Source organism: Zeus faber, assembly GCF_960531495.2.
Source record: "Zeus faber genome assembly, chromosome: 20".
Lineage (NCBI taxonomy): Eukaryota > Metazoa > Chordata > Actinopteri > Zeiformes > Zeidae > Zeus > Zeus faber.
In genome coordinates, this window is record NC_137207.1 from 13684612 (window position 1) to 13710147 (window position 25536).

Sequence of the window (25536 nt, forward strand, 5' to 3'; positions counted from 1 at the left end):
CTCAATGCCAACCATTCACCTCCTCCACAACATTTTGATGAGATGAGACTAGAGGATGTTAGACTATCAATTAGATCAGACTAGATTAGAGTTAAGTACATTACCATAAGCCTTTTCAATTTGGATTTTTGGAGTTTTCTTTTACTTTTGATACTTAAGTACACTCAAAACCAGATTATTTTGACTTCTAAGTGTTAACAAAGCCCTAGTACTCTAATTAAGTAGATTTTTTCAAGTATCAGTACTTAAGCATATTCAGTTTGACTTTTGACTTTTACTCCAAGACAAATCGAAAAAGTCTGACTGCTGATTTGTAATTGCTCAAATTAGTTCCATATCTTTATTCCTGTCACACCACCTGTACTATTATATTGTCAATTGTAATCAGGATCTGCATGAGCATCATCTGCTGGGAAAAGGTTCAGTAGCACTTTTTATAAAACGTTTTATAAGCTCTGTTAAGGCAAGTACTTTTACGTAAAATTCTTTAAGTGAATCTAAGAGCAAATATTTTTACCTACAGCAAGTAGAAATGTCCATGTAGTACCTTTCATTTTCACTGCAGTCTTTTCGTGTCAGGGTATTTGTACTTGTACCGAAGTAAAAAGGTCTGAGTACTTCTTCCACGACTGCCGTACACTCCTACACAACACGCAGCATCTCACACACATGTCCACTCGCTGGTGAGCGACCACGTCCCAGGCCCCATGAGGTCATTCGTTCACTTTTGTGTCCGCCCACCCACCAAAGCAGCGACAGAATGCAATGTGTAACGAGCAGTTGTGTGTTATTGTATGAGCCCCGCACCTCCAGGTTCTGCAGGTAGCCCTCCATCGGGTCGCACAGCAAGGACGAGATGCGGTGGTTGTGGCGCATGCAGCGCAAATTGCTGTCCTTCCACATGGGGAAGATCTGCCGGACCACCGTTATCCGCCCCAGTGCGCTGTGGGTGAGCTCCAGGATCTCTGTATCACTGATCTCCTGCAAACAAGAGGCATAGAGAGAGAGAGAGAGAGAGAGAGAGAGGTGGATAAAGAGGAGAGTCAGAGTGGATGAAGGTGGAGAGCCAAGATAGAGAGAGGACGCGAGAGAAGGAAAGAGAGATGGAAGAGCACCGAGGTTAGGGGTCACGGAGCAGAAATAGGAAAAACCAAGGTGTACATGTACGTGAGAAAAAAGGGTCCCGTGATGATTGGTTTAAAGTTGAACTTGTGTTTTATTTGGAATAATAAGACGGAAGTGCTCCACTGTGCACTGCTGCACATTATAAATACACTGTATGCTTGACCTAGATAAAAAGGCACTGCCTCTTCTGCCATGGCCTATTGTCATCTCATTCCCAAGTCACGTGGCTGTCACCTTGACTATAGTCAAGTGATGATCGTCTGTGTTGAGTGGATGACACTACAAGTCCCTTGTGAAAGGGCTACATTTATTTGAAATTTTTCCCTAAAATCCAAGTTGAGTTTACCTGTGTTTTCTCTCTAAGATGGTCACTTCTGAGACGCATAGCGCAAATACATCTTTCTTTTTTTTTTTTACCTCTGCTGCCAGCAGGTTTGGCATACAACACAGGGTATTGATGCCATGGCATCCGAGACAGAGTTAGTGGAGCAAGTGGAGTTCAAATTCTCAACCTGCAATGCCGCTCTAGTGATCGAGGACATGTTGCGATAACTCTGTCCTGTGGGCGACTTCTGTGTCCTAACAAGATCACAGCATACTCCGCTCTCTCACGGTCACTCAAACAAATACATTCAATAGGCTTTGTGGTGTGGGGATGGTGTGGTTTGAGCAGCCCTACCTGTCCTGGGTCTTGGTAATTGGGCCCAGGATCAGTGTGGCTGTACGCCTGTTGCTTGTTAGACGAATCAACAAGCAACAGGTAAAACTCCCATCCCCACACACACACACACACAGGAGAGGAGCCCTTGTCATGACATGCTGTCCATCCGCTCCAGGGCTTGTTCCACCTAGGCCCACTCGCTATGATAAACAAACGTGTTTTCAACTCCATCGCCTGTGTCTCTGTTTCGGAGGTCCCTGAAAACGGCACTCGAGTGGCGTGTGGCAGGTGGATCTGCCACAGATTCTTTTCAAGTGCCAGCTACATTTTTTTTTTCCTAATAAAGTCATTTTACCGATTACCACTTTGAGCAATATTTGTGATTTTTGAAGTGTTTATTTTGGTTTCTGAAAATTGGCTGCTTAACGGTAGAATTACGCCAGGCGTAGTGTAGGGGTGCGGTGCAGAGCGTGGGTGTTTACTGGCTACGTGGCGAAGCGTCCCGGATGAGTCAATGTTGTTGTAGAGCAGTGGTTCCCAAACTTTTAACAGTCCAGTGTACATGCAACCCCTGAGACACTCGACATTGTACTGAGTACCCCAAGCACCACCGACAACTCACTGTTTTTTGTGCATAAATAAAATAAACACACACACACACACACACACACACACACACACACACACACACACACACACACACACACACACACACACACACACACACACACACACACACACACACACACTTATTTATATATATATATAAATGTCTTTATATATATATATAAATGTCTTTATATATATATATATATATATATATATATATATATATATATATATATATAGTACACATACAGTATATATACATACACATAAATTAAGTACTGTACATTTTTTGGCCTGCTGCAAAGGTACAGACCATTACTCCTGGCCTGGGTGTTGCTGGCCTATAAACAATAAAATAATATATAAATAAACAAATACCAGCTCGTATATATTTGCACTAGTGCAAGGGTATTGCTGGTCCATAAATTTTAAATAATATCAAATATTGATATCTCTGACGGTTGAAGGCAAGCTCTCTCTGCTCGTTTCTCAGCCATTGTCCATCCCATCCCCGTCTCAAAGCTTAACTTGAGACTTGCGAGCACGGGGGCAGGACCACTCACACGCGGTTTCCCATGCATCTTGCATAAACGCTCTGCCGTTCCGCTCCCACTCCCTTCCTGGTTCTCTGAAATTCAAAACCACGTTGTACGTGTGAAAATAAACGTGTATAAATATTGTTTTTTTTACCGTCAACGGTACGTGCCACCATGTTGCCGTGAAATGCCAGATATGACATGTACGTCACTTGAAACTAAAAATAAAATGAAATAACTCAAACAAATAAAAACATCTACAATAATTGTTTGGTGAAAGCACAGCGGATCCCACGCCGCAGCCTACAGTCTATCTACCGCATACTTATTTTGGAAAGAAACAGCAGAATTATTCAAATAATTTTTTAATTACTTTCATTAAATACATTAATAAGACATTCCCATCGTCTGCAGTTTCTTCACAAACAGTTGGTATTAACTCCTCTTTATTGTTTATTGAATAACTCAGATGGAGGGCGGTTCTTTTAATTGTCTGAGTACTGAGACACAAATCAGAACGGCTCGTTTCAGGGTGTTTCTGAACGCTCACGGAAAACTGACTGGGTTGTGTTTCACAGTATTTCACAGTTTGTGTGTGCGGCCCATCAAAGAATGCATGTGCACAAACACTGAAAAAGTGGGTTTTTTTCACAACAGGTCTTCTTTCAAGATGAATATATTTACAAAGAACATAAATAAATCTGTTTATACGCTGCTATGGCCACTTCTAAGCGATGAGTTGAAGCGATAAACTAGCTTATGGTGTGAGCGCACGGTTAGACGCTGTGTTCTATTTGAAAATGCAGTTGACCTCTAAGCACTTTGATTAATGCCGGGGTTGGACTATAGCAATTCAGCCCGATTGTGACCCGATGTTGTCGTGGCCAACAAATTTCCAGCGTCGGGCCCGAATGTGAACGTCGGGGCGCTAAAACGGGTGTGTTTACCCCCGTGTAGGGTAGTATAACCGAAGAAAAGTCCTGAATGCCCCACGACACTCCGACAAAAAGTCTATTATGTCAGAATATTTTGTATTTTTCTGCGTAGTTTGACAACTCCCGCTGTTCCTACATCCTATTGGTTCCTTGACATTGACCAATAGGATAACAGCATGCTCTCTGGTGCACATAGAGTATGGAAACATGGCGAAGAGAAAGAGAGATGCTGCTGTTACCGCGGGGACTGCCGATTATTCCGAAACCCTAATACCCCGAAAAATGGTCCGATGACGTCATTCTGCATAATAATTGGCCACGCGCTCCGGGCGCGTTCAGGGACGGGGGCTCCGTCCCGGCTCCGGCGGATGACACAATCACAATCACTTGTTTCTTTCTTTTCTTTTTGGAACACGAGACCGCCAGCATCACACTTTGCGCTTCCGTAGCCATGTGCCTTGACGGTTCCTTGACCCTCCCCCCCGCGACCCATGAACTCGCCCGTCCACAGCGACGACCCGTGAACTCGCGCAATGATGATTGGTCGGGGGTCATAGTTGTAGCGTTGCCGACCATGAATGGCGAGAATTAATGCCTCTGTGATCGCCTAATCTGACATGGTGACCGTCATGAAAGACAAAAATAACGACCAGACAGTTGCCTGTCAAAAATAAATGACACTTTTCAAACAATGTGGACGAAGCATTTCACCCGGCAAAATAAAATGTCTCCATTAATGACACGCATGGCTAATTGCTTTGTGGACGGAAAACATAATTATATTTTCTGAAACTCAATTATAGCCTCCATCAGTCTAGTTTTTCAAAAGCGGCGGGACATTTTTGCATACGGATATACCACTTACCAAAAAAACTAGAACATTCACCGACGAACGGAGGGTTGTGGGAGCTAGGACTCTGCTTGACGTTGAGCAAAAATAAAAAGTAATTTAAGAATAAACAATGTGCTGGATAAGAGTAACCGGCAAACAGAATCATCTTCAAGAAATAAACCGTTCATCCTCTGGCTAAGAAAAATACTAAAAATAGACCTTGATCCGAATGACCTGAGATGTTGATTTAAATTGTTGATCCAGTTAATTTATTGTTTTGTAATAATATAATGCATAGTAATAATTCATCACTACACCAGAGCTGGCCAAAAGGGGAATTTCCTTCTGTAGCCCCTTGCCAGATGTTACATGGGCTGCAAAAATGGGTAAAGAAGTTAAAATTCATCTAAGGTTCCCTAAACTAAATTCTAAATTGGACCGCTCATGCAATAACCAGCACCTCGAGTATGGTAGAGCCGCACATTCAGTGCAATTCCATCTGTTTGATAAAATGTTTTGATTTTTCTGGAAGATGTCTCCTTGTATTTTAAAGGTGATGCCACGTGCAGTGAGAAAGTTCTTCGGGAAACGAAACAATAATGAGGGGAAATATCTAATGAGTCTTCTAATTGGCAGATTTTAATTCCTCCCAGAGTTTCCTGCGGGAACACATAATGTCATTTATTAAGACAAATTAGACACGTTTTCGGCGGCGTTTGAAATTGCGAGCCCAACCTCCAGGGTGAGGACACGGCTCGGCCGTGGCGGGCCCCCCGACAGCCCCACGACAAAACAATATTCACACAATTTGCCTGCGCTCATCGACTGCAAAATGGCTCCAGAAGAGGAGCTGAAATTGACGTGATATCACAGGGGAATGAGAAATTGTAATGACCCCGCAATCTCCGATGTGAGATTATGCTTAAAGTGAGCGGTGAGGTGAGCCGGGGACCATGGGAACCATCGGAATAATCAGCAAAGAGGCTCTGAGAATGGGCTTTTGTCTACAAAATACAGCAGTTGTGTTTATATGCCGGCCTATTGGCGGGCCAATGCACTCGGAGGGTACATTCTTTACGGCTTTGAGGAGTCCTCCAAGCTGCAGTGATCAGTGGTGAGCCATCAGACCATCCAAGCAGCCAAGCATTTTAACCGTCAGCCTTGGCAGAACCCCTGCTATGGCCTTTTGGGTGAGCCGCCGGACAGTTTCAATGGCCGCCACTGATGGTTTGAAATCCAGAAAGTTCCTAAATCTAAGTGACACGTGGATACAACCGTATGTATGAATGTCTGAGTAGACTGACATTGATTTTTTTTATTTTTGTGACTTAACAGTGACTGTAGGCTTGCCCAAAATGAACCACAGACACACCAACAACCCTTTCCACCATAAATGATCGGATTGGCAAAAATAAAGCAAAAACAAGTTTGTTCCATTTCTAGATGCTGAAAATGACAACAACAAAAAACCTGTTGTCTGGAGACAGATGGTTGAGAGGAAGACAGTTTTATTATTTATAATACACTGCCACTGATGTGTAATTTGGGTGTACTACATTACGTCTGAGAAGTATTAGTCAACAAGTAATACAGTGGGGATGCTCGGGGATGTTAGGTGTAAAAAAGGGCGCCGACACTCAGCAGTGCTAATGCAAGGTAGAAAAAGGATAAAGAAATTAAAATGAAATGAATGAATAGATGACTGAAGAGACGCCTCTTTTCACTGAGGGGAAAAGACATAACACAAAAGCTATGGGGAAAAGCTTTGCGGAGGAAACAAAATGTTATTGAAGCACGTTTGGCCAGACGTTTTTGGTTGCGTTTAATGGCGCCATCCTCTTCACAGTTTCTCTCTAATAATTAGACGTTGGAAAATTGCAAAGAGGAGGCATTATTAATAATTATTATCAATAATTGGCTCCTCTTTGCAAATTTCCAACGTCCGAATTGGGTCGCGATATGGAAGCGCGTCACAGACCTTGACAAAAAGAAGCTCACTAACGAAGGAGAGCGAGACGGCGCATTGGAAATGTCAGCAGACGAGTTGAACAAAGACGACGGAACGAACACAATCACAGCCAAGTTGGCGTCTTGGGAGAGGGGCCGTACGGTGTATACACTGACTTCCTCTGGACCACAATAGAAAACGGAGTGTCGATGGTCAATAACATTGTGGACATACACCAGGCAACACAAAATTCAATATGATTCTTCCCGCTGCTGTGTTACCCTTCAAATTGCGAGACACGGCGGGCCTGGATGTCAAGGAGAAACAATTGGGGCCAGCCACTTGTTTCACCTCTCTCTTTCCCCAAACGTGACGTCGGCGCGAAAGAATACTTTCGGTGACAACTCCATGCCTGGAATTGCGATAATGCATTGTACAAGGAAACGAACGTGCCAGACTCGGGGTGAAAGAAATTCCAGGCTCGGAAAGAAAAATCCCAGACATGTTTTTGCTCCAGCTATGCGCTCATCCATGTAATACCACCCTTAGGTTGTACCTCTGGGTTGATGCTAACGAGGAAAATCCACTGGGTTGCCTCTAAATCCCGGAGTGGAGTTTTGCTTTATGAACCTGGATTTACCCCCTCAGCATGCTTCACAGTATCTCACTGTTTTGCAGCGACAAGTCTGCAAAACTGTTCCACGGAGATTCCAGAGGTGAGGCAGGAGAGGGACTTCCTAAGGTGGTTACATCTTCATTTTAAGTAGGAGCAGAAGTATCAGAGATGGAAAAAAAGGCCGCGTGCGAGTCGGGGGAATTCTCCAGGAAGTCTTACTTTCATACGCCTCTAGTGTACCGCCGGTATCGTACTTTACTGTGTTAAAACCGTTTGAAACATGAAAAGTCACTGGGAGTTTCAGTGAAAGCCCAGGACAATGGTGCACTGGATAATAACTTTTTTTTAAATGTTTTATTAAGAACAACAACTATCAGGTACTTGGTAAAGTTCAAAACAAATGCGAGAAAACTAAAGCAAAGTATTCACTAAGTATGAATGTAATAGTAAGTATAAGTCGACCTCAAACAACTGCAGTATTACTACTTTATTTGATATGTCAATGCGTTACATTAACGCACATTCTTCTGGACTATTACCCATGCACATTGCACATACTGTTATACTTCAGACTCTCAACATTTGCACATTCCTGCACAACTGTACAGCTCTTTATTTAAAAAGAAAAACAGCCTTATTTTACATATTCCTATATATTTGACATATTGTTTTCCTATAGTTCTATTTTACATTTACATTTCTTGACCTGCAGTACTTACGTTTTACTTTCTTATTATCTCTCGCTACGTGTATTGCTTGTGACGCACCGAACACAAAGACAAATTCCCTGTACGTGTAAACTTACTTATAATGAAGCAATAAAGACGATTCTAATTTTGCTTTGCTGAGGAAGAGCGTGATGCTCAGTTGGTTCCACCACGGGCGTCAAATGTCCTTATTGTAAGGCGCTTTGGACGTCGGCTAAATGACGTCATTTCATGTATTGTCAAGCTCTGTGCCCATCACCCCTCTATTCCTATTATCCAGTCTGCCCCTGCTCTCATTATTCCATCTGCCACCCTTACATTACACTTGTCCATCTCCCTCCACCCTACACCATCTGTCTCACCCTCGCTCTCTCTCTCTCTCTCTCTATCTCATCCATCTCCTCCCACCCCGCTGTCTCTCTCTCATTCAGGTGATTCTAGCCACTTCGCCGTCTTCGACGTTCCCTGTGGCTTTGGCCAAGTGAGCGGATTCGCTGGCATTGGCCCGTCCTCGCTCCCTCCTGGAATGAGGCACCGCCGGCCTGTGTTCACAAACACATTCCGACCAAATTGGTTTGTTTTCCCCCCATTTTCTGCTTGCTTGAACTCGACAACCCGGCTCCCTCCTCCCCTCCCCTCTCCCCTGCACCCCTCTCTCTTGTGAGGTACCAATTAATTGTGGGTTTATGAAATAAAAACCTTATCATTCCACAGACGGGAAGTGCGCACATAAATAAACCTAGGATGTTAAGACGTACGTACAGTACAATCACATAAGAATTGGTAGACGCATGCGGATCACACAGGGACATAAAATGAAAACACATATTTAGAGAAAAAAGAAGCCTGCAGGTCAAAAAAAAAAAGGCACCAGAGCTACTTAAATACTCACAAAAGCACAATGGCTGGCCGTCTCCTTGCTCTGTACTGCATGTGGTTCCATCAATTGTAAAAGCCGGAAATTCGGCAACAAAAGGTCTAGAACAAGCCAATCAGTTAGGCTCGGATGCAGCAAGCAGTATGTATGTGCGGATGCTCATATTTCCTCCGAAACTCTTCACTCCGCGGTTTGTCTGTGTGTGTGTGTATGTCTGTGTGTGTGTGTGTGTGTGTGTGTGTGTGTGTGTGTGTGTTGCGGCAGAGAACTTGGTCTTCACTCGAAATCCAACGTGGTTATGTGAAATTACATACACAGAGAGGGAACAGACAATAATAGTAAGGTGTGCATAGGGGTCCACCAGTTCTCTCCAAATGAGTCTAAAAAGGATCATTTCATATGGTTGGTTTAAAAGGAAGGTGAATGGGAACTGTGTGTGCTTTCTGATATGTGTATTAACATTTTATTCACATGCCACTTTAATGCACATATCTGTATATACATAATTAGCATATCCCATATACATAAGTCTATCCAATATACATAAGCCTATTCCCTTTATCTATTCTATTTTATCTTATTTTATTCTATATATTTTGATTTTATTCTATAGTATTCGACTTACTGCATTACGTTTTAGGAATCAGTTGGTTGGTCAAGTAGAAATTCTCAGGTAGCTACTGTGTTCAGTCTAGGACATATTGTGTGTAATCACCGGGTGCGTTGAATGACATTTCACTACATAAATGTATGAAAGTATGTATATGTATGTGACGAATAAACCTCTTGAATCTTGAATAAACCCAAATGCCTATTTGGGTCCCAAGTTTCCATCATGGTATGTGCGTATGTATGCGTATGCTTCAGCACGTGCCACAGTGGGTGTGTGATCCGTACTTTCTTCTGTCCACAGAGACTCCTACAGCAGAGCAAAGCAAACAGCCTCCCCCCCCCCCCCTATTACACGGTGTGAAAACAATCCATTTGTTCCTTGTGGTCTCTGGGTCAAGTGTTAAGGCTTTAGACCTCTTTACCAAGCCATTTCACTTAACCCTTAGATCAGGGGTGTCAAATCTGTGGCCTGTAGCGGGATGCAGCCAGCAGGTGGGTCCTTTCCGGCAAGAGGGAGTGATTTTACTAAATGTATTGTATATTACAATCTAGTTGGTTTCCGTCTGCATGAAATTCAGTACAAAAAATTCATACAAAGCCAAACATCGGTGGAAACATGGATGCTTTAACAGGATATACATTCATGGGTCTCAGCCTGGCAACTCAGCTGCAAACTTTTTGGAGCATCCGATTTGTGTCGATATTCAACATTTGTGCTGTTCATTGCATAATACAGTTTTGTAATTCCAAACTGCATCTCAATTTAGCTGCATTTACTTATTGGGGGATCTTTTTCGTTGTCAACTCCAAAACAATATTTACTCCAGGTGGACATAAGCTGTGGATGAGCAACGTGTGCTGTAATGGGAATGGTGCAACTTTCGACAGTCCAGGCCCAGAAAACATGGAACAGACGGCGTCAAGCTTTTCAGGTTATGTATTGCCCATCCCCTATGCCACTGACGGAACTGGAGCTGGAGCCTGGAGACGACACGATGGGTTCTGCAGAGAGCCAAGCAACATTAGCACTGACAACTACTCCACCACTCTACCCTGTGCTGAAATATTGCTCCAAACAACCTGCCACCATGAAAACCAACAAATCCAAACCTGTGGCCTGGTCTGCCTTGGGCTACGTGCCAAAGAAGGAAAAGTTTGCCATTCTAATGCCATGGACCTGCCAAAACGGTGGCTACTACACTCAAAGAATAATCAGACAGAAACAAACAAGTAATTAAAGAGCGGGACAAAAGGAGTGGTCAACACAATGCATGACATTTAGACATTTATACAATCTACATAGACCACAGGAAAAGAAAACATTTTTTCTTTATGTCATTGTTGGTGAATATAACCACCATGAACAAAAAGTTGAAAAGGACCTATTTTATGTTACAAATATGTCATATCAATTGCAGTTCTGGTTTGTAAGAAATAACATATCAGATATGTTGTTTTGAGTGTTTTTTGGTTTTGGAATAATATATTATTTTAACTTATGAGTAAACATGCAACAATGTGAATATACTCACAATTAGATACATTTTGACTAATGTCATAGATATGTATTTCTAAAATATCATGCATCTTCGGGTGAATAGCCCTTTGCAACAAAATCTATTTTGAAAACAAGGAATAAATTATTTGAAAACTTAAATCCAGCCACAAGATCAGTAGTTCTCAACAGATGGGTCTTGTTTCAAAACTGGGCCGCGGGTGTATAAATTCAACTTCTTTAAAAATGTATAGCGATAAATAAGTCTACTGAAATTCTGATACTGGGCCTTTTATTCTGAATTATGGTTTCCAACAGCGGTGTTTGGCTGTCGTGACCTCACAACAAGAATATGCATACAGCTGTTGTTCGCCAGGTCAAAATAAATCAGTTAAATCAAGTGTCAGACACTTCCCACAACTCAACCCTGAATCAATTCGCTCAGTCCATCTTGACTTCCATCTCCAGTGGAGATGGAAGTCAAGGCCTGGGACAGTGGATTGCTTTGCTTGTAGAGCCAATCCAGAGTTATTTATTTATTTATTTATTTAAACCTAAGTGCCTCTAAAACAGAAAATGTCACGGGATACTCTTACAGCTAGAATTCTCCCAATTTATTTTTCCAGGAACATAAAGAAACTACACTGATGACACAAATTCAATTTCCTTTATCTATCACAGATGTTTTATCCGCTGCCAAACTGTCAAAAACTTCTGTAGAATAGAATATATGGGAATCTTTTTTTTTTTTTTTTTTTTTTTTTTACCAAATGGAACTTATAGGAAGTTGTGTTCTTATATCTCTAGATAACGCTGTCATATGCAAACTTTAGAGATGTTTGGACGGCCTGCCTCAGTGGTTAAAAAACATCCATAGTCCAGAATTAAGTTTTATTTTTATTGTTTTTGAAATAAGAAAATACGACAAATATGAAGTCCAAAACACTATGCAACTGAGCTGCAGAGGTCTGCATATGGGAGCTGAATACCCAGTCCCTCGGCTGTCCAGCAGAACGAACACACACACACACACACACACACACACACACACACGGATTTAATTACAAAAAAAAAAGACCTGTCTTGAAGCCTTCCCAATAGTGTTTCCAACTTTATTGCCAATAAAGCAAGTGAAATTGAACCGTATTCAATATAAAGTTCAGTATAGAAAAAGTTATTTCTATTTGGTTTTTTTTGTGATTTATTTTCTGTACTTCCATCCATCCATCCATGCCTCTATTTATCAATGTTAAACGTCTTCCTCATCTGTCTACGTGGCCTTCGGGGTTCTGTTGGGACCCCAGTGATTGCTGTCTGTGTTGAATCCCTTCGATGTTTCTTTCCTCTGCTCCCTCGCTTCCATCCCCCCCCCCCCCCCCCCCCCCGAAAAAAACGGCTCCGAGTTGAGAAAGGGAGCAGAGTCCTGCCGTGGTTTCGCTCCGGCCAGATGATTTCACTGGTTAGTTGCGCCTCTGGGTCACACCAATTAAAATCAAAATCCAGATGGTTCAGTTGAAAATACTGGTCGGAGGACCTTTACTTTCTCAACCTGGTGGTTCCGCCTCTACTCCTCCCGTACATTCTCTCCATCTCTCGCTCTCTCTCTCTCTCGCTCTCTCCCCGTCTCAGTGACTCCCTCTCTCCCCGTCGTCGGATCGCTCTTCCTGGCTCGTTTCCGCCCTCACTCCATTTCTCGGGTTTCTTTTAATTGGTGTCGGTGGAGCAGTCATTCAAAAATAAAAGGCCACGGTTGTTTGTGTTGCCGTCAGATGGGGGGGGTTTATTAAAGGACGAGGTCTCCCTCTGGTGAGAGAGGGAGACGGGTGGGGAATGAGTCAGGGGGAGAGATAGGGACATCAGGAAGGTAAGACCGGACGGGGGACAGGAAGGTAGTAGGAGACGGCGCCGGTCTGAATGGAAAGGCGCCCTGGATTAGAGCCCAGGAGGGAGGACAGGGGAGGGAAAGGTCAGAGAAACTAAGGAGGTGGAGTGAGAAAGGGTGGAGGGCCTGCGAGGCTGTTAACTACACGTTATGTACTCCTCCTTTGGGCTGCTCCCGTTAGGGGTCGCCACAGCGGATCATCTCCCTCCAACACCTTCTGTTCTGCGCATCTTCCTCCCTTACACCAACCGCCTGCATGTCCTCCCTCACCACATCCATACACCTTCTCTTGGGCCTTCCTCTTTTCCTCTGGCCTGGCAGCTCCATCCTCAGCCTCCTTCTCCCAATCTAACTCTCATCTCTCCTACACACGTGTCCAAACCCTCTCAATCTGGCCTCTCTCGCTGCTATTCTTCGAGCAGCTCATCAGTGTGAAACAAGGTTCGTTCCATGTTTGACCCTCAGAGAATTTTGGTCGAAGAAAATCTGGTGAAATCTAATGGTTTTGCATTTTTGTTAGGTATGCGCCAATCCTGCTATTGGATATTGGTGACATCAGATTGGGATCAGATTGGTTGTCTGTCTTGGCTAATACGGTAAAACCACGTTTTGGACTTGACATTGTGTTTGTGCGTTGGCCGGTGCAACTCTAAATTTTCGAAATCACAGACAACCCAAAATTACTATTGGATCGAGGCTGAGGGAAAACCCCGAAGGCCACATTCATACTGCAGCTGGAAGTGTCCCAAATCCATTTTCAGCCCCTCATAGGGGGCGGGGGGGTGCTCTGAAAGTTTTCCTAAATGATTTTTAAAGTCTCATTTCGAGATTGAGATAAGAACCCTCGAGAGGTCACACGCACCAATGAAGGCGTTGGCGATGGTGGTCGTCAGCCACATCCCGTCTCGCACCTCCAGGCCCGACTCTGGGGACGCCATCGCTTTGGCGTCCCCAGAGTCGGGCCGGCCAGTTTCCACCAAAACTGTCCAACCTGAGCTGTCCCTCTGATGTACTCATTCTTAATCCTGTCCACACACGTTATGTACTAACGCCGCATTTTAGTCATAACTTGCCACGAATGTGTTGTGGCATTTCATAACAACGCGTTGAAGACACTGAACAAAGCAACATGTCTGTTTCATTCACATCAGGTGTCCCGCTTTAATGCACGAGAAACAGACAAAAACGCACACTACGTAATCGGGCATGACGTTATTTTTGTATTCACAAAAACGCATCACAAAACGCAGGCGTTGCTGCGGCATGGAGGTCGAGACGTCATCGCATTTTCGGTATTACCAACGTGTTTTGTCATACGTGTTTTGCAATGTCTTACTTTTTCAAGTTGTCCGTCTACCTGGGGGGGGGGGGGGGGGGGTGGGGGTCAGGTCCCGTTGCATGTCAGTCGATGGCATCAGAGACCGAGCTCTGAGTAAAGGTGCAAAGTCAATGTTTATTCGATATATATATTTGTGTCATTCCCACAAGCTGTTCATTCTATGCTGTGTTATGGTATGGTATGCAGGCCATGTTTGCAAGATTTGCCTCTTCACCTCTACAAAAAGCTCCTCGGTGCGTTTGTCAAACAGTTTGGTCATATTTCCAGTCATTTATCTTCCAGACAGGACTACGTGAAAACCCCTCGAGCCGGACCAGTGTCCCCGCCTGTTCACGAGGATTCTCCTAAAGCCCGGACTACGGAGAAAGCGAAGAGTCGCGGACGGCGAGAAGAGGGAAAGAAGTGAATTAGGCAGGGTTGGGAAAAAGCCAAAACGGAGGTGTGAAAAGGATGGAGATGTCGAAGGTGTATTTGTGATGAGGTTGAACTCTGCTTTAAAGATAGAAAGGCCTTTGGTGCATGAAATACAAAGATGGCAGCAGAGCCCATGGCTGCCTCTCTCAACTCAGATCCAATATTAATCAGCGATAGAAAGTATTTGATGGTAAACACTATTTAGAAAGCCAAACAACACAGCCCGTTTAAACATTTCATTATGAGTGATAATTAAATAACGGAGTAGTTTGGTAAATAATGACTTGTTAAAGCGAAGCTTCACACAAAAAAAAATCGCAATCTGGCGACCGGCTGACAAACACGCCCGCTGTGGCGAGTGAGTAATGACAGCGTTTCGTCTTCAAAAGCTCGCTTTAAAAGACCCATTCACCATGGCCGATTGAATGGCGCTATTGATGTGTCTGTCAGCCGGGTTAATTAGCTGCAAAGGTGCTTGTTTATTGATATTAACAGCAGTGCGATTTTGCAAAAAAAAAAAAAAACAAACTCAAAAACAGAACCACATGGCGAGATCCGCCAACGGCGACGCAAATCATGCAAATGGTGTTTGTGTTCGTCTGAGCAGAAAGATGTCAAATGATGTATTTTGACGGAGGGATTAATACAGTCCGGGCGCCCTGGAGGTGCCCGTCCCCCCCTTTTTTTTCCCGCCTGATAAGAAAGATGTCCACGATGCCGCACGCCAAATGACTGATGTTTACGTGCACACAAGAGTTGTTCACGTGTTTTTCTGCACACGGTAACATGCTCAATAATGCCACTGTCACGCGAACACCGGCGTGGTGATATCTGCTCCAAATAAAGACCCGGATTATTTATTAAATTATTATGAAATAATTATTAAAAAAGCTATTTCTTTCTCCCCACGACGAGCAGAAGGTCTTTTCTATCCACCTACACTTTCACATCCGGTGAAAAATGGTCTTGAACTCGGCTGACAGTCGTGGTCCTGCGCTCAGCCCCTGTCCTCGGCTACCCCCTCTTTTAATTCCCACTAATTACCGCAGTAATTGGTTTCATCGTTAAAAGAGCGCGCCAGTGTTTGGGGTCCGCTCCGGAACAGATGGGGAGGGCCACCTCGCCTAAAGGAGGCGCGGGCTCACCGACACGGAGAACATCGGCGCCGGGTTCGCCGCGCGCTATTAGTGTCACATAATAAAGCGGCATCCGAAATGTCATTACGCCAAGTTTTAATCGAGGACTTATTTACTGCCCCGCGCTCACTTTGATGCCCAAAACTTGATAAAAAAAAAAAATGCAATATTCAAAGCGCTGCATGAGTTGAAAAAAAGTTCCCCCCCCCCCCCGAAACAAGGTCGTGGAGACGGGCTGGATGAACAGGAAGCGGAGAGAACGAGAGATTACCTACCTCATTTACGAACACCCAGTGGCTGTCTTTGGAGGCAAGGTTGGTTTCCACCGCCTGCAGACACAAAAACACAGAGAGAAGAATCTTGAAATTTTGAGATAATTATCACCCAATCTATTGAGCTTCTTCCATTAGCGGGGCTGTCCCGCTCATGAAATTTTAGTCGGCAATTGATTCTCCTAAAAATAATTGCAATTACAATATAATTGTCTTTGTGTATTTGAAGACACCATCATAGTATGAGCTTATAACAGTGTAATAACCAACACACACCTTATGAATTGGAGACATGTATTCACATTGAACATGGAACATATCATTTCGGGTAGACTGTTCATTTGCCTCAATCCAACTGTTGGAACAACTTTTTTGTTTTGCATTCGTTTTCCGACATTGGCTCAAAATGCATCTTAAAATTTGGAAACAAATGATTTTGGAATCTAACGACTTTTACAACATGTATTTTGTAAGATTGGTGACAGCTCGACGCTTTGTATCAGAAAATGTATTACAGTGACGTGCGTTGTTTAGAACCAATGTGTGGTACGTTGAAAACAGGAGAATAGAAGGCACACAATTAAACACAAATAAATCGGAATACATTTGAACCATATTAGTCAGGCAACGCCTGAGAAAAGCCAGGCCGTGCATGTACTGGAATGCCTACTTTGCCCACAACCTGGAAATAAGGCCCTATGGCATATTTTCATATTTACTTTGTTTGTCTGCACGAGCCCTCAGCAGCCCTACAGTCACCCCATGGTGGGTTCGCTTTTTTTTTCCCCCACCGCTTTTTTGTAGTTTGCCTCCGCTCCTTCCTTTCATGCTGTCTCCGTCTGATCCTGGAACTCAGCCCTCTTAAAAAGGTTTTTCATCCCCGAAAAACAAGTCAGGTTGCCGCTGTTCACGGGGGGGGGGGGGGGACCGAGGCTCGGCGGTAACTTCGCCAAAACGTCGAGCTTTTCCCGAGGACGAACGGCTAACTTCATACGTTATTTAATCATCAGGGATTTTCGTGTTCCTGGCGCAACAGGAAGGTACTGGACGGCGCAGAGTGAAGCACGTAGGGCAAAGCCAACTGCCGCCCAGACAGAAACCTGCACCATGTGACACCAGGGGGGGGCTATGTCCCTCTCAGCTCTGAGTCATTATGTCTCCTTGCGGTATAACAACTTACAGTCATTGTCGACTCCCCTTGACGTAAATAATAATTCAAATTTATTTTTCCAACTCGGACAATAATAAATGATCCACGGTGATCCATTAATGATCCATTTAATAATAAATCCCATAATCATTTAACTGAAAGAAGTGCACGGGGGTGTTTGTTTACCTCTATGCAAATTTGTCCTGTTCCTGGTGAGATGCTCATAATAATATATGCTAATATATTAGATCAGGAAAGGACAAGACGGTGTAAAACTCAATCGAAAAAGCACGTAATTTACCACTTTCCACCCTGCCGCCTTCATACACATTCACATGGACCCCCAGGGGATCACTCCATTCCCCGCTCCCATGTTTGTTCTGTCGTTGTCCGTATCCAGAAAGAGCAACCCCAACTAAGTCATGCTTGACTCAAAAAAATATTATATATATATATATATATATATATATATATATATATATATATATACACACACACACACACACACACACACACACACACACACACACACAAACACTGATCAGCCACAACATTAAAACCACTGACAGGTGAAGTGAATAACATTGTTCATCTCGTTCCAGTGGCTCCTGTCAAGGGGTGGGATGTATTAGGCAGCACGTGCGCGTCAGAACTGCATTCCCCCGACCCTAACCCCCTGGCTGGGGTTAGGGTCCGATCGGATGGAGCATCTGTGGGATGTGTTGGAACAACAAGCCCGATCCATGGGGGCCCCACCTCACAGCTAACAGGACTTAATGTATCTGCTGATAACGTCTTGGTGCCAGATACCACAGGATATATATATATATATATATATATATATATATATAGAAGAAGAAGAAGAAGAAACAATATATAATAAGTTCAAAATAAATGCATCTTCTTCTTCTTTAAATCAAACCTCATCTATACCTGTCTACTCTACTGAGGTTGCTTGTGTTTAATGAAAGGCGTGCGAGTTTGGATATAGGACGGCCTGACAAAATGGGAACGAAGCAACGTAAAACGAACAATGGATAGATAGACAGACAGATAGAGAGCGAGATGGACAAATACTGTAGACAGATAGACAGATCGAATGACAGAACCGTAGGTGTGCTTCTGCGTGGGTGCGGCTGCGCGGTGTGATCCCGGTGATGAGGCGTCTCTGCGTGGGTTGGACGGCAGGAAAGGTTATAGTGCAGCAGCTCTAACACACTCAACGGCATCTCCCACTGACTTATCACACCTGTCACTATAACCTTTACTCAGACACTGACAAACTGTTATCACCGTGTGTGTGTGTGTGTGTGTGTGTGTGCGCCCGCCCGCGCTCACAATAACATTCTGCAACGCACAATGTAAAGTTGACAATGGCGCGCACACACACACACACACACACACACACACACACACACACACACACACACACACACACACACGCACGCCTGCCCGCCTGCCCGCACGCCTGCCCGCACGCCCGCGCAGTGGTAAATATAATTAATCTCTCGGTCCGTCTCAACATATCTCCCTCTCTCCTTCCTCTCTCTCTCTCTCCCTCCTGTTCTCTCCATCTTCCCCGAGGAGGTTGGGGGAGCCCAACTGTTCTCCTGCGACGTCTCCTCCGTTTTTATCTCTCCATCCCCTCCGTCGCTGCGGCGTGTTGTCCTCACCCCCCTCCTTGTTTTGACACGCAGGATTTTAGTTTAATACTGTAGCGTGAGCACTCTCACTTTGTCTGTTCCCATCTTACTTTTTAGAGTTCCATTGCTATAGTTCCCTTTATGAAATATGAAAAGCACTTTATTTATGTTTCACCACTATGATCGTCACTGTATATTGTATGAACTATATAACTGATTTCTACTATCTGATTCGTACTGGCTTACAATTTCGGTTTTTGATATGTTGTTATTTATAATATAATTACTGAATGTGTATTACTGTATTTCTCATTTCATCTTTACAGCTGATACTTTATTGTATCATCATTGGGTCTTTTCTACTGTAAATCTAATGTAATCTGTAATTTTTCTTACGTAATAAGCCGTTTCCGCCATGTTGTAACTTTTTTCAACACCTCTATAAACCTCCATATGTGAAATCAACTCTCCCTAAAAGATATTCTGAGGAACTTTTCCAGGAAATGTTCATGAAGCTTCTCGCTGGCATGGTCAGATACATGAACATGGCACATCAGAGAACACGTATCGTTGATGGTTGTGAATTATTATTATTATTATTATTTTATTTTTATTGTTTTTTACAAGCTTTCCAGACAGAAGTGTGAAGCTCCGCAGACGCCTTGCCACCTTAACCTTTTCATTCTCCTTGCTGGCAACAGACTGAATAGATGAGCCAGGTTCTCAGCGCTCACAACCGCCCATCAAAGGTGCCACGCACGCCCACACATGGCTACAAGCACACATAGACTACGCTCATACTATATATATATATATATATATATATATATATGATGGGGGTACCATTTGTGGGGGGGTTGTTTTTCATAATCGAAATATCAATTGTCAACTTTGAATAAAATAGAATAATATAAGCCCAAACAATGGACCTACTTAAGCAGGCGCCACTGTGTGGTTCTAGTGGGGGAAAAGGAAGACAATAACTCATTTCCCGACATTATTTTTTATAATCACGGCAGGAGAATAACGAAGCGACAATGGTGTTTTAATGAGCTGCATATTCCAGAACAAATGGCCGTTGTTTACGGGAAAAAGGAGAAGAAGAAAGTCCAGACGACTAGCCGGGAGCAGTTTGGTTTTCTGGTCAAGACATTAATATTCATGAGGTACCATTGGTACCAAACAAGTCTTTATTGGTGGGATTGATGTAGGAAGCTCACGTCATGAGTTATGTCTTCGATTCCAACACACAATCAGGGAAAAACAATTGATACATATATATATATATATATATAGACACACACACACACACACACACACGCACACATACACACATACACACACACACAGTCCCCTAGCCACAGTCTCTTACTTAGTCACAACATTGCCACGACCCATCATACTTCATCAGTCAGCCCGAGGTCCTGAAAGGCCACGGCTGGCTTTGACACGGCCTGACTCACATCACAGAAACAAGAATGAATGCCTGAGAAGTGTGCTGCCACCGAGACTGATCTTGTCCCAAACAACACACATCCTGCTTTCAATACCCCTGTGACACTATATATATATATATATATATGATTATAGCTCTTCTTTTCCTGACTTTGTGCTTTGTGGCAAATGAAAGCACACAGAACTATTGAGCAGCCAGATTTTTGGAATAGGACAGCTACAGAGGCCAACTGAGTGACACTTGACCCACAAGGCAGAATTCCCGTCTAAAGCGACTGTAAATCCACTCTTGGCAAAGACATGTCTGGACTGGGTGAGAAGGAACTGAGGCAACGGCCCCAAATGACTGACTCAGACGACACAGGCGGCATGAGTGACAGGAGCATGTATTCCTCAGATGTGCAGTGTGGCTCAGACTAAAACCACGAGAACACCGTCTTCTGCGGCCAGAAGGGAGTGAAGGGACTGAGAACCATCGGGCTGACAGGAACACAACCTCTTTGCCCGCTGGCCCAAGTGTTTGGAAGCGGCCCCAGTTCGCCAGAAACCTACGTGCTTCATCGGCCACTTGCAGGCTGACACAGTCGACTAACACAGGAGAAACATTGAAGAAACGCAATGCTGTTTAGCCATGATGTTCTTCTGGTAAAGAGCACGAGTGAGTATGGAAAAACTAGTTGGCGACTGGACATCTTTTGAAAGTAAAAAGAGTGCAAGGTCAGGTGTACTGAAGGTGCACCTTGAGTGGGGCTCTACAATCTCTCCTCCAACTAACAAACACTCGCGCTCCACCCTGCCGGTCCACACCTTTTAGATAGCGGTACTGCATTGTAAAATGGAACGCTTGTTATTAGTCGACATTTTGGAATTTTTTTAAACTTTGAATTAAGAGTAAAACAATTTCACGTTGACAGGATGAGGATTACCTTTGGGATTTGTGAGGGAATCTGATGGCACCCTCGCTACTACAGCACAGGCGGAACAGGCATTATTACGCTGGCCTGATTTTTAGCTGTGATATAATGGTGTGGCGGCATCACTCTCTCGATCAGAAACAACAACCATTAACAGGCTTAGGAGGATGAGAGGACTAACAAGCAGATTACACCGGGGGCAATCTTCTTTTCACGCCATACGGACGCCTCAGACGTCAAACCTTCAGATCCCTGGCAAATGGAAAGGTTGACATTTATCCAAGCAGTTATTTGTCAGTGTAACTAGAGGATTGAAATTCAATATGATACATGATATAGTATTTTTCTATTGCAACGAGGCTTGTGCAGCTAAGATTGGAAGACATTTTGGTATCAGTATACTGAAAGGAAAGTAAAAAGCAATCAACAACCATCACGGATAGATATCGAAGCCAATGTTGGAGTGCTTTTAGCAACAGTAGATGCCCGCTCGAGCTTTCTTCATATAAACTCTCACTGAAGTCAAAGGAAAATAAAATTCTCATTAGAAACCTATTTGACATTTTTTTTCACGTCAACATCCCAAATGCTATGTTTATTTCATCTACAGTAATGGTATATTGGTTTTGATTTAGAGAATAATTTTTTCAATAATGAGGATTTTAAAGCAGCACTATGTAGCTTTTGGTATTTGGGATAAGGTGGCCCTAGAGCTTTCTGAGTGCAATTGCACTTTCACAACACTACAAACAATTTACTTTACCAGACAAATTTGAACCTTATCGGTCACGTTTCAGTCACAGTTTATGTTGCAAACACAATTATAATGTACACCTCGGTTACAGCGCCCCTTGCACGGACCCCGCTGCTTCCGCGAGCACTCAGCCCATGGCTCCACCGGAGCCTCTCTCTCCGGAGCCGCGGGGAGGGACGGGGCCCCCAGCTACCAGTGTAGGTACAAGATGTGCTCGGCCTGGCAGAATGGCTGGCGTGCGCGAGTCAGAGGGTGAAATAAACCCTGTGGCACAATCAAAGTGAGGGCCGGCGGAGGTGCCGGTGCCGGGGGGCACCTCTGGCCAGCGTCATCTGCACCGTAGGGGAGGTGGAGCGGCTATGTTTTGGATGAGCATGGGCAAGTTTAGAAATTATCGTTTTCTTAAATAAGTTTTACCAGGCAAAAAAAACAAACTGTAATTACCGGAGCCAACCATCAAATAAGATAGTGACGTTGTGCCGTTAAGAGTAATACAATTTTCCATGGTTTCGAACAAAAACACAGATGTTACATCGTCTAAGAACAGACGTTCGAGGGGGTGGGTGGGTGGGAGAGGTGCCATTCTCCATATTACAAGTCAGTGTACCATTCAAATGATTTTGAAGCTGTTATTTTAAGGTAAAAAAAAGTTTCTCCCTAATTCATTTGATTGTTCTCCATCGACTTATCCACTGACTGAATTGGACACTGAATTTAAGAGCCCATAAAATGTTCGTTTTAACCATGGCATCTAAATTACCCTCGTGCCGCTGTGGCGTTCTTAGTGAGGGACGCTCATGGGCCCATGCGCCCGTGAAATCACCCAGTGTGCTTCCCTCACGCCGTATGGGTGGATGCTGGAGGTGCTCCATGCTCCGCTAATGGAAGTTTCCTTTGGAGAGCATTAAAGGTTATTCATTTTGATCTCATCTGTCCTGGGGAGGCAATTGTCATTTCCATTAATCCAGAATCAGTGGAACATGTGTAAATGACTGCAAATGAAGACAATTTTCTGACGGCGTGGTTTGAATCAATCACTAGTCAAACCTGTTTGATGGGCCTTTCTGACGTCTGAAACAATTCAATTTCCAAAGATAAATCATTAATTTTTTTTTGCATATAGCAGGTGTTCCAGTCTGGGGGTGATAAAACCACATTCTCTGTAGATAGGGGTTTCAATCAAATAATGAATGTCGGTAAGATGTCTTTTCTTCATAAGATTGATTAATAGAGTTTTGGGTACAGTTCCCCCTCATTCTCGTGCTATGGATAGCAATCCGGTGTCCCGAAGGTGATGATGTGTTACTGAAAATGGTGGTTTGTGGATTCTAAGCTTCCATTTCGGTACCACAGGCCTCCTCTGGGCCTCCACTGAGCACTCACAGCTTAAACTCGACTGTATGCGTGTACGTACACACACACACACACACACAGACACACACACACACACACACACACATTGAAGGGGTTTTTGATATAGTTCCTTTTTGTCACCACTGTGGTAATCTCTCTGCACTTCGCAGAATGACTGGATCTCAAGTGGCTTCTACATATACGAGTCAAAAAGCATTTATCTGCTTTGCACTCTCCACTCTTGCCGTGAAAATCCAGAAAATAGGGCATGTCACTATATAACTATGAGTAAGACAATAATAACAGGTCTTCACAATCTCTTCCCAGTGAATTACCCGGATGCTTTCATGACTATTCTAGTCTGATGTTTCATCAGACTAGAATAGTCTGATGAAACACAAGGAAAAGAGGAATAAATGATCATTTGAAACAATGTGGAAAATAGTTATGAGTGAAGGAAATGTAAAGAAAGGATATTCATTTATGCATATAAATATTATATATATATATATATTTTATTTTTTTTTCTTTGTACCTTTTAGAAATATTCTCTTTCTGACTCCTATTTAACACACAGGAACACACAACAATGAGATTGCCAAATAAAATGTATAAACCAGCGAAACAAATTGAGTCCCAAACTTCCCTGTTTGTTCTGCCGAGGATCCTAAGTCTTTCTAGGTCATTCTGTACTCTGAACTGAAGGCTTTGACTTTGCCTTTTTTTTTTTTTTTTTCCATAAGAGCTTAAGAGGTTCTTGTGTTGGAGGATGCTTCCCTGAGGTTGTCCTTGAATGACTGTTGATGTGGCAGACATCCAAGGGAGGACTCCAAAGGTCCATGGGCTCTTCCAAGTAAACTTCCAAGTAAAACTCCATGGTCCCTCTGAGGCTTCTATCTAAGGAGGCTCCTGGGGTGATATGAGCGGCTGGGGGTAACAATGCACGCTCTTCTTCTCTCATTATTTTTCCATTGTTTTTTGCCCGTGTGGAAGATGTGACATCCAGGACGTGGTTTGAAGGTGGTCTATCGCGTCATGGTAACAGCGTTGGGGTGAGACCTGTCCTATGTCATCGCCACCACCGCCCTGCACCAACGGGGCGATTGCTCACGCGCGTGAACCAGAAGGAATGGTGAAACGGAAATGAGTGTGTATGCGTGTATGTGTCTGGTTGTATGTGTGTGTGGGCAAGTTTAAAAGCCGAATAATGCATTTGGTCATGGAAAGTGTAAATACAACTCCTTAAGGGCATTCTCTCTCTCTCGCTCTCTCTCCCTCTCTCATCTCTCTCTCTGCCACCCCCCCCCCCCTCCACGCCTCGTGTTTGCAGTGTCAAGGAAATAACTTGTGGCTATAAGAGAGAGAGAGAGTGGAGAGAATGGGAATAATGAGGGATGAGGAGGCAAAAGGGGAATGCACAACGGGAGGAGGCTGTGAGCGAGACGAGATTGGAGGAGAGGAGGATATTTACAGTGAGGGTGGAGGTGTTTGTTATACTTACAAATCACATGCAGAGTGAAATGGATGGAGGTGGATTCAATTATTCATTACTTCAGAAGTAATAAACTTCCTATTTACTGTACAAAATCACATTCATCTCCCTGGCAGGAAAATAAAGTAATCAAGTGCCCACACACATTGCGCATGAAAAGCATTATTCATATGGCACACTTAAGCGCAGGGCTGAGTAATGGTTGGCTGACTGTTAGAGTGCAGAATGCAAAATTATTCGATACCGAAGTCCGTTTTTATGGGAGAGATTTTCAATATTATGACTTAAAATGATCCGTCCCTCCATTGGTATATCTGTCCAAATAAAACCATTTATTACTATATTGTCCATGCCACTTATTTGGGTATCTAGGAATTTCAAGCGTAATGGCATGTCCTATTTAATTGACTAAAATGAAAATGAATTGACTTAAACAGGTTCACATAGTTTCAACTAGATGTTATGATATGTGCTTATTGCATCTAGATTGGAGGGGGTTAAATACCTTCTGAACAGTTTCAGCCCGGGATCTACTTCCTCCGGAAACCTCAGCTTTCGATGTGATGTGAGTGGTGTGTTGATTGGAAAACTGGTGCTGGTTGCTTTGAGTCTTTTGGAAAGAGATGAGTTAATGGCCCAAATTGGTACAAAAAATAACTCCAATTTCAGGGAAGGCCCTGCAAAACCTGCTGTAAGACGCCGTTAACTTTCTCAGTCGCCATGGAAACTTCCTTTTGTTCTTTTGACTTTGTGCACATGCTACGGCGAGCACACTATAG

At 43.6% G+C, this 25536-nt stretch overlaps 1 protein-coding gene across 1 annotated transcript in view; it reads right to left on the reverse strand.

Annotated features, from left to right (window-relative positions):
* LOC307245278 (glutamate receptor ionotropic, delta-1-like) overlaps positions 1 to 25536 on the reverse strand; it is a gene marked incomplete at its 3' end in the record, with an annotated part of 448321 nt that overhangs the window by 60112 nt on the left and 362673 nt on the right. The window contains exons 5-6 of the mRNA XM_080020759.1: positions 16000 to 16053; positions 808 to 981 (exon numbers count right to left, since the gene is read on the reverse strand). Coding sequence (XP_079876885.1) covers positions 808 to 981; positions 16000 to 16053 — 228 coding nt within the window. The remainder of the gene's footprint in view (positions 1 to 807; positions 982 to 15999; positions 16054 to 25536) is intronic.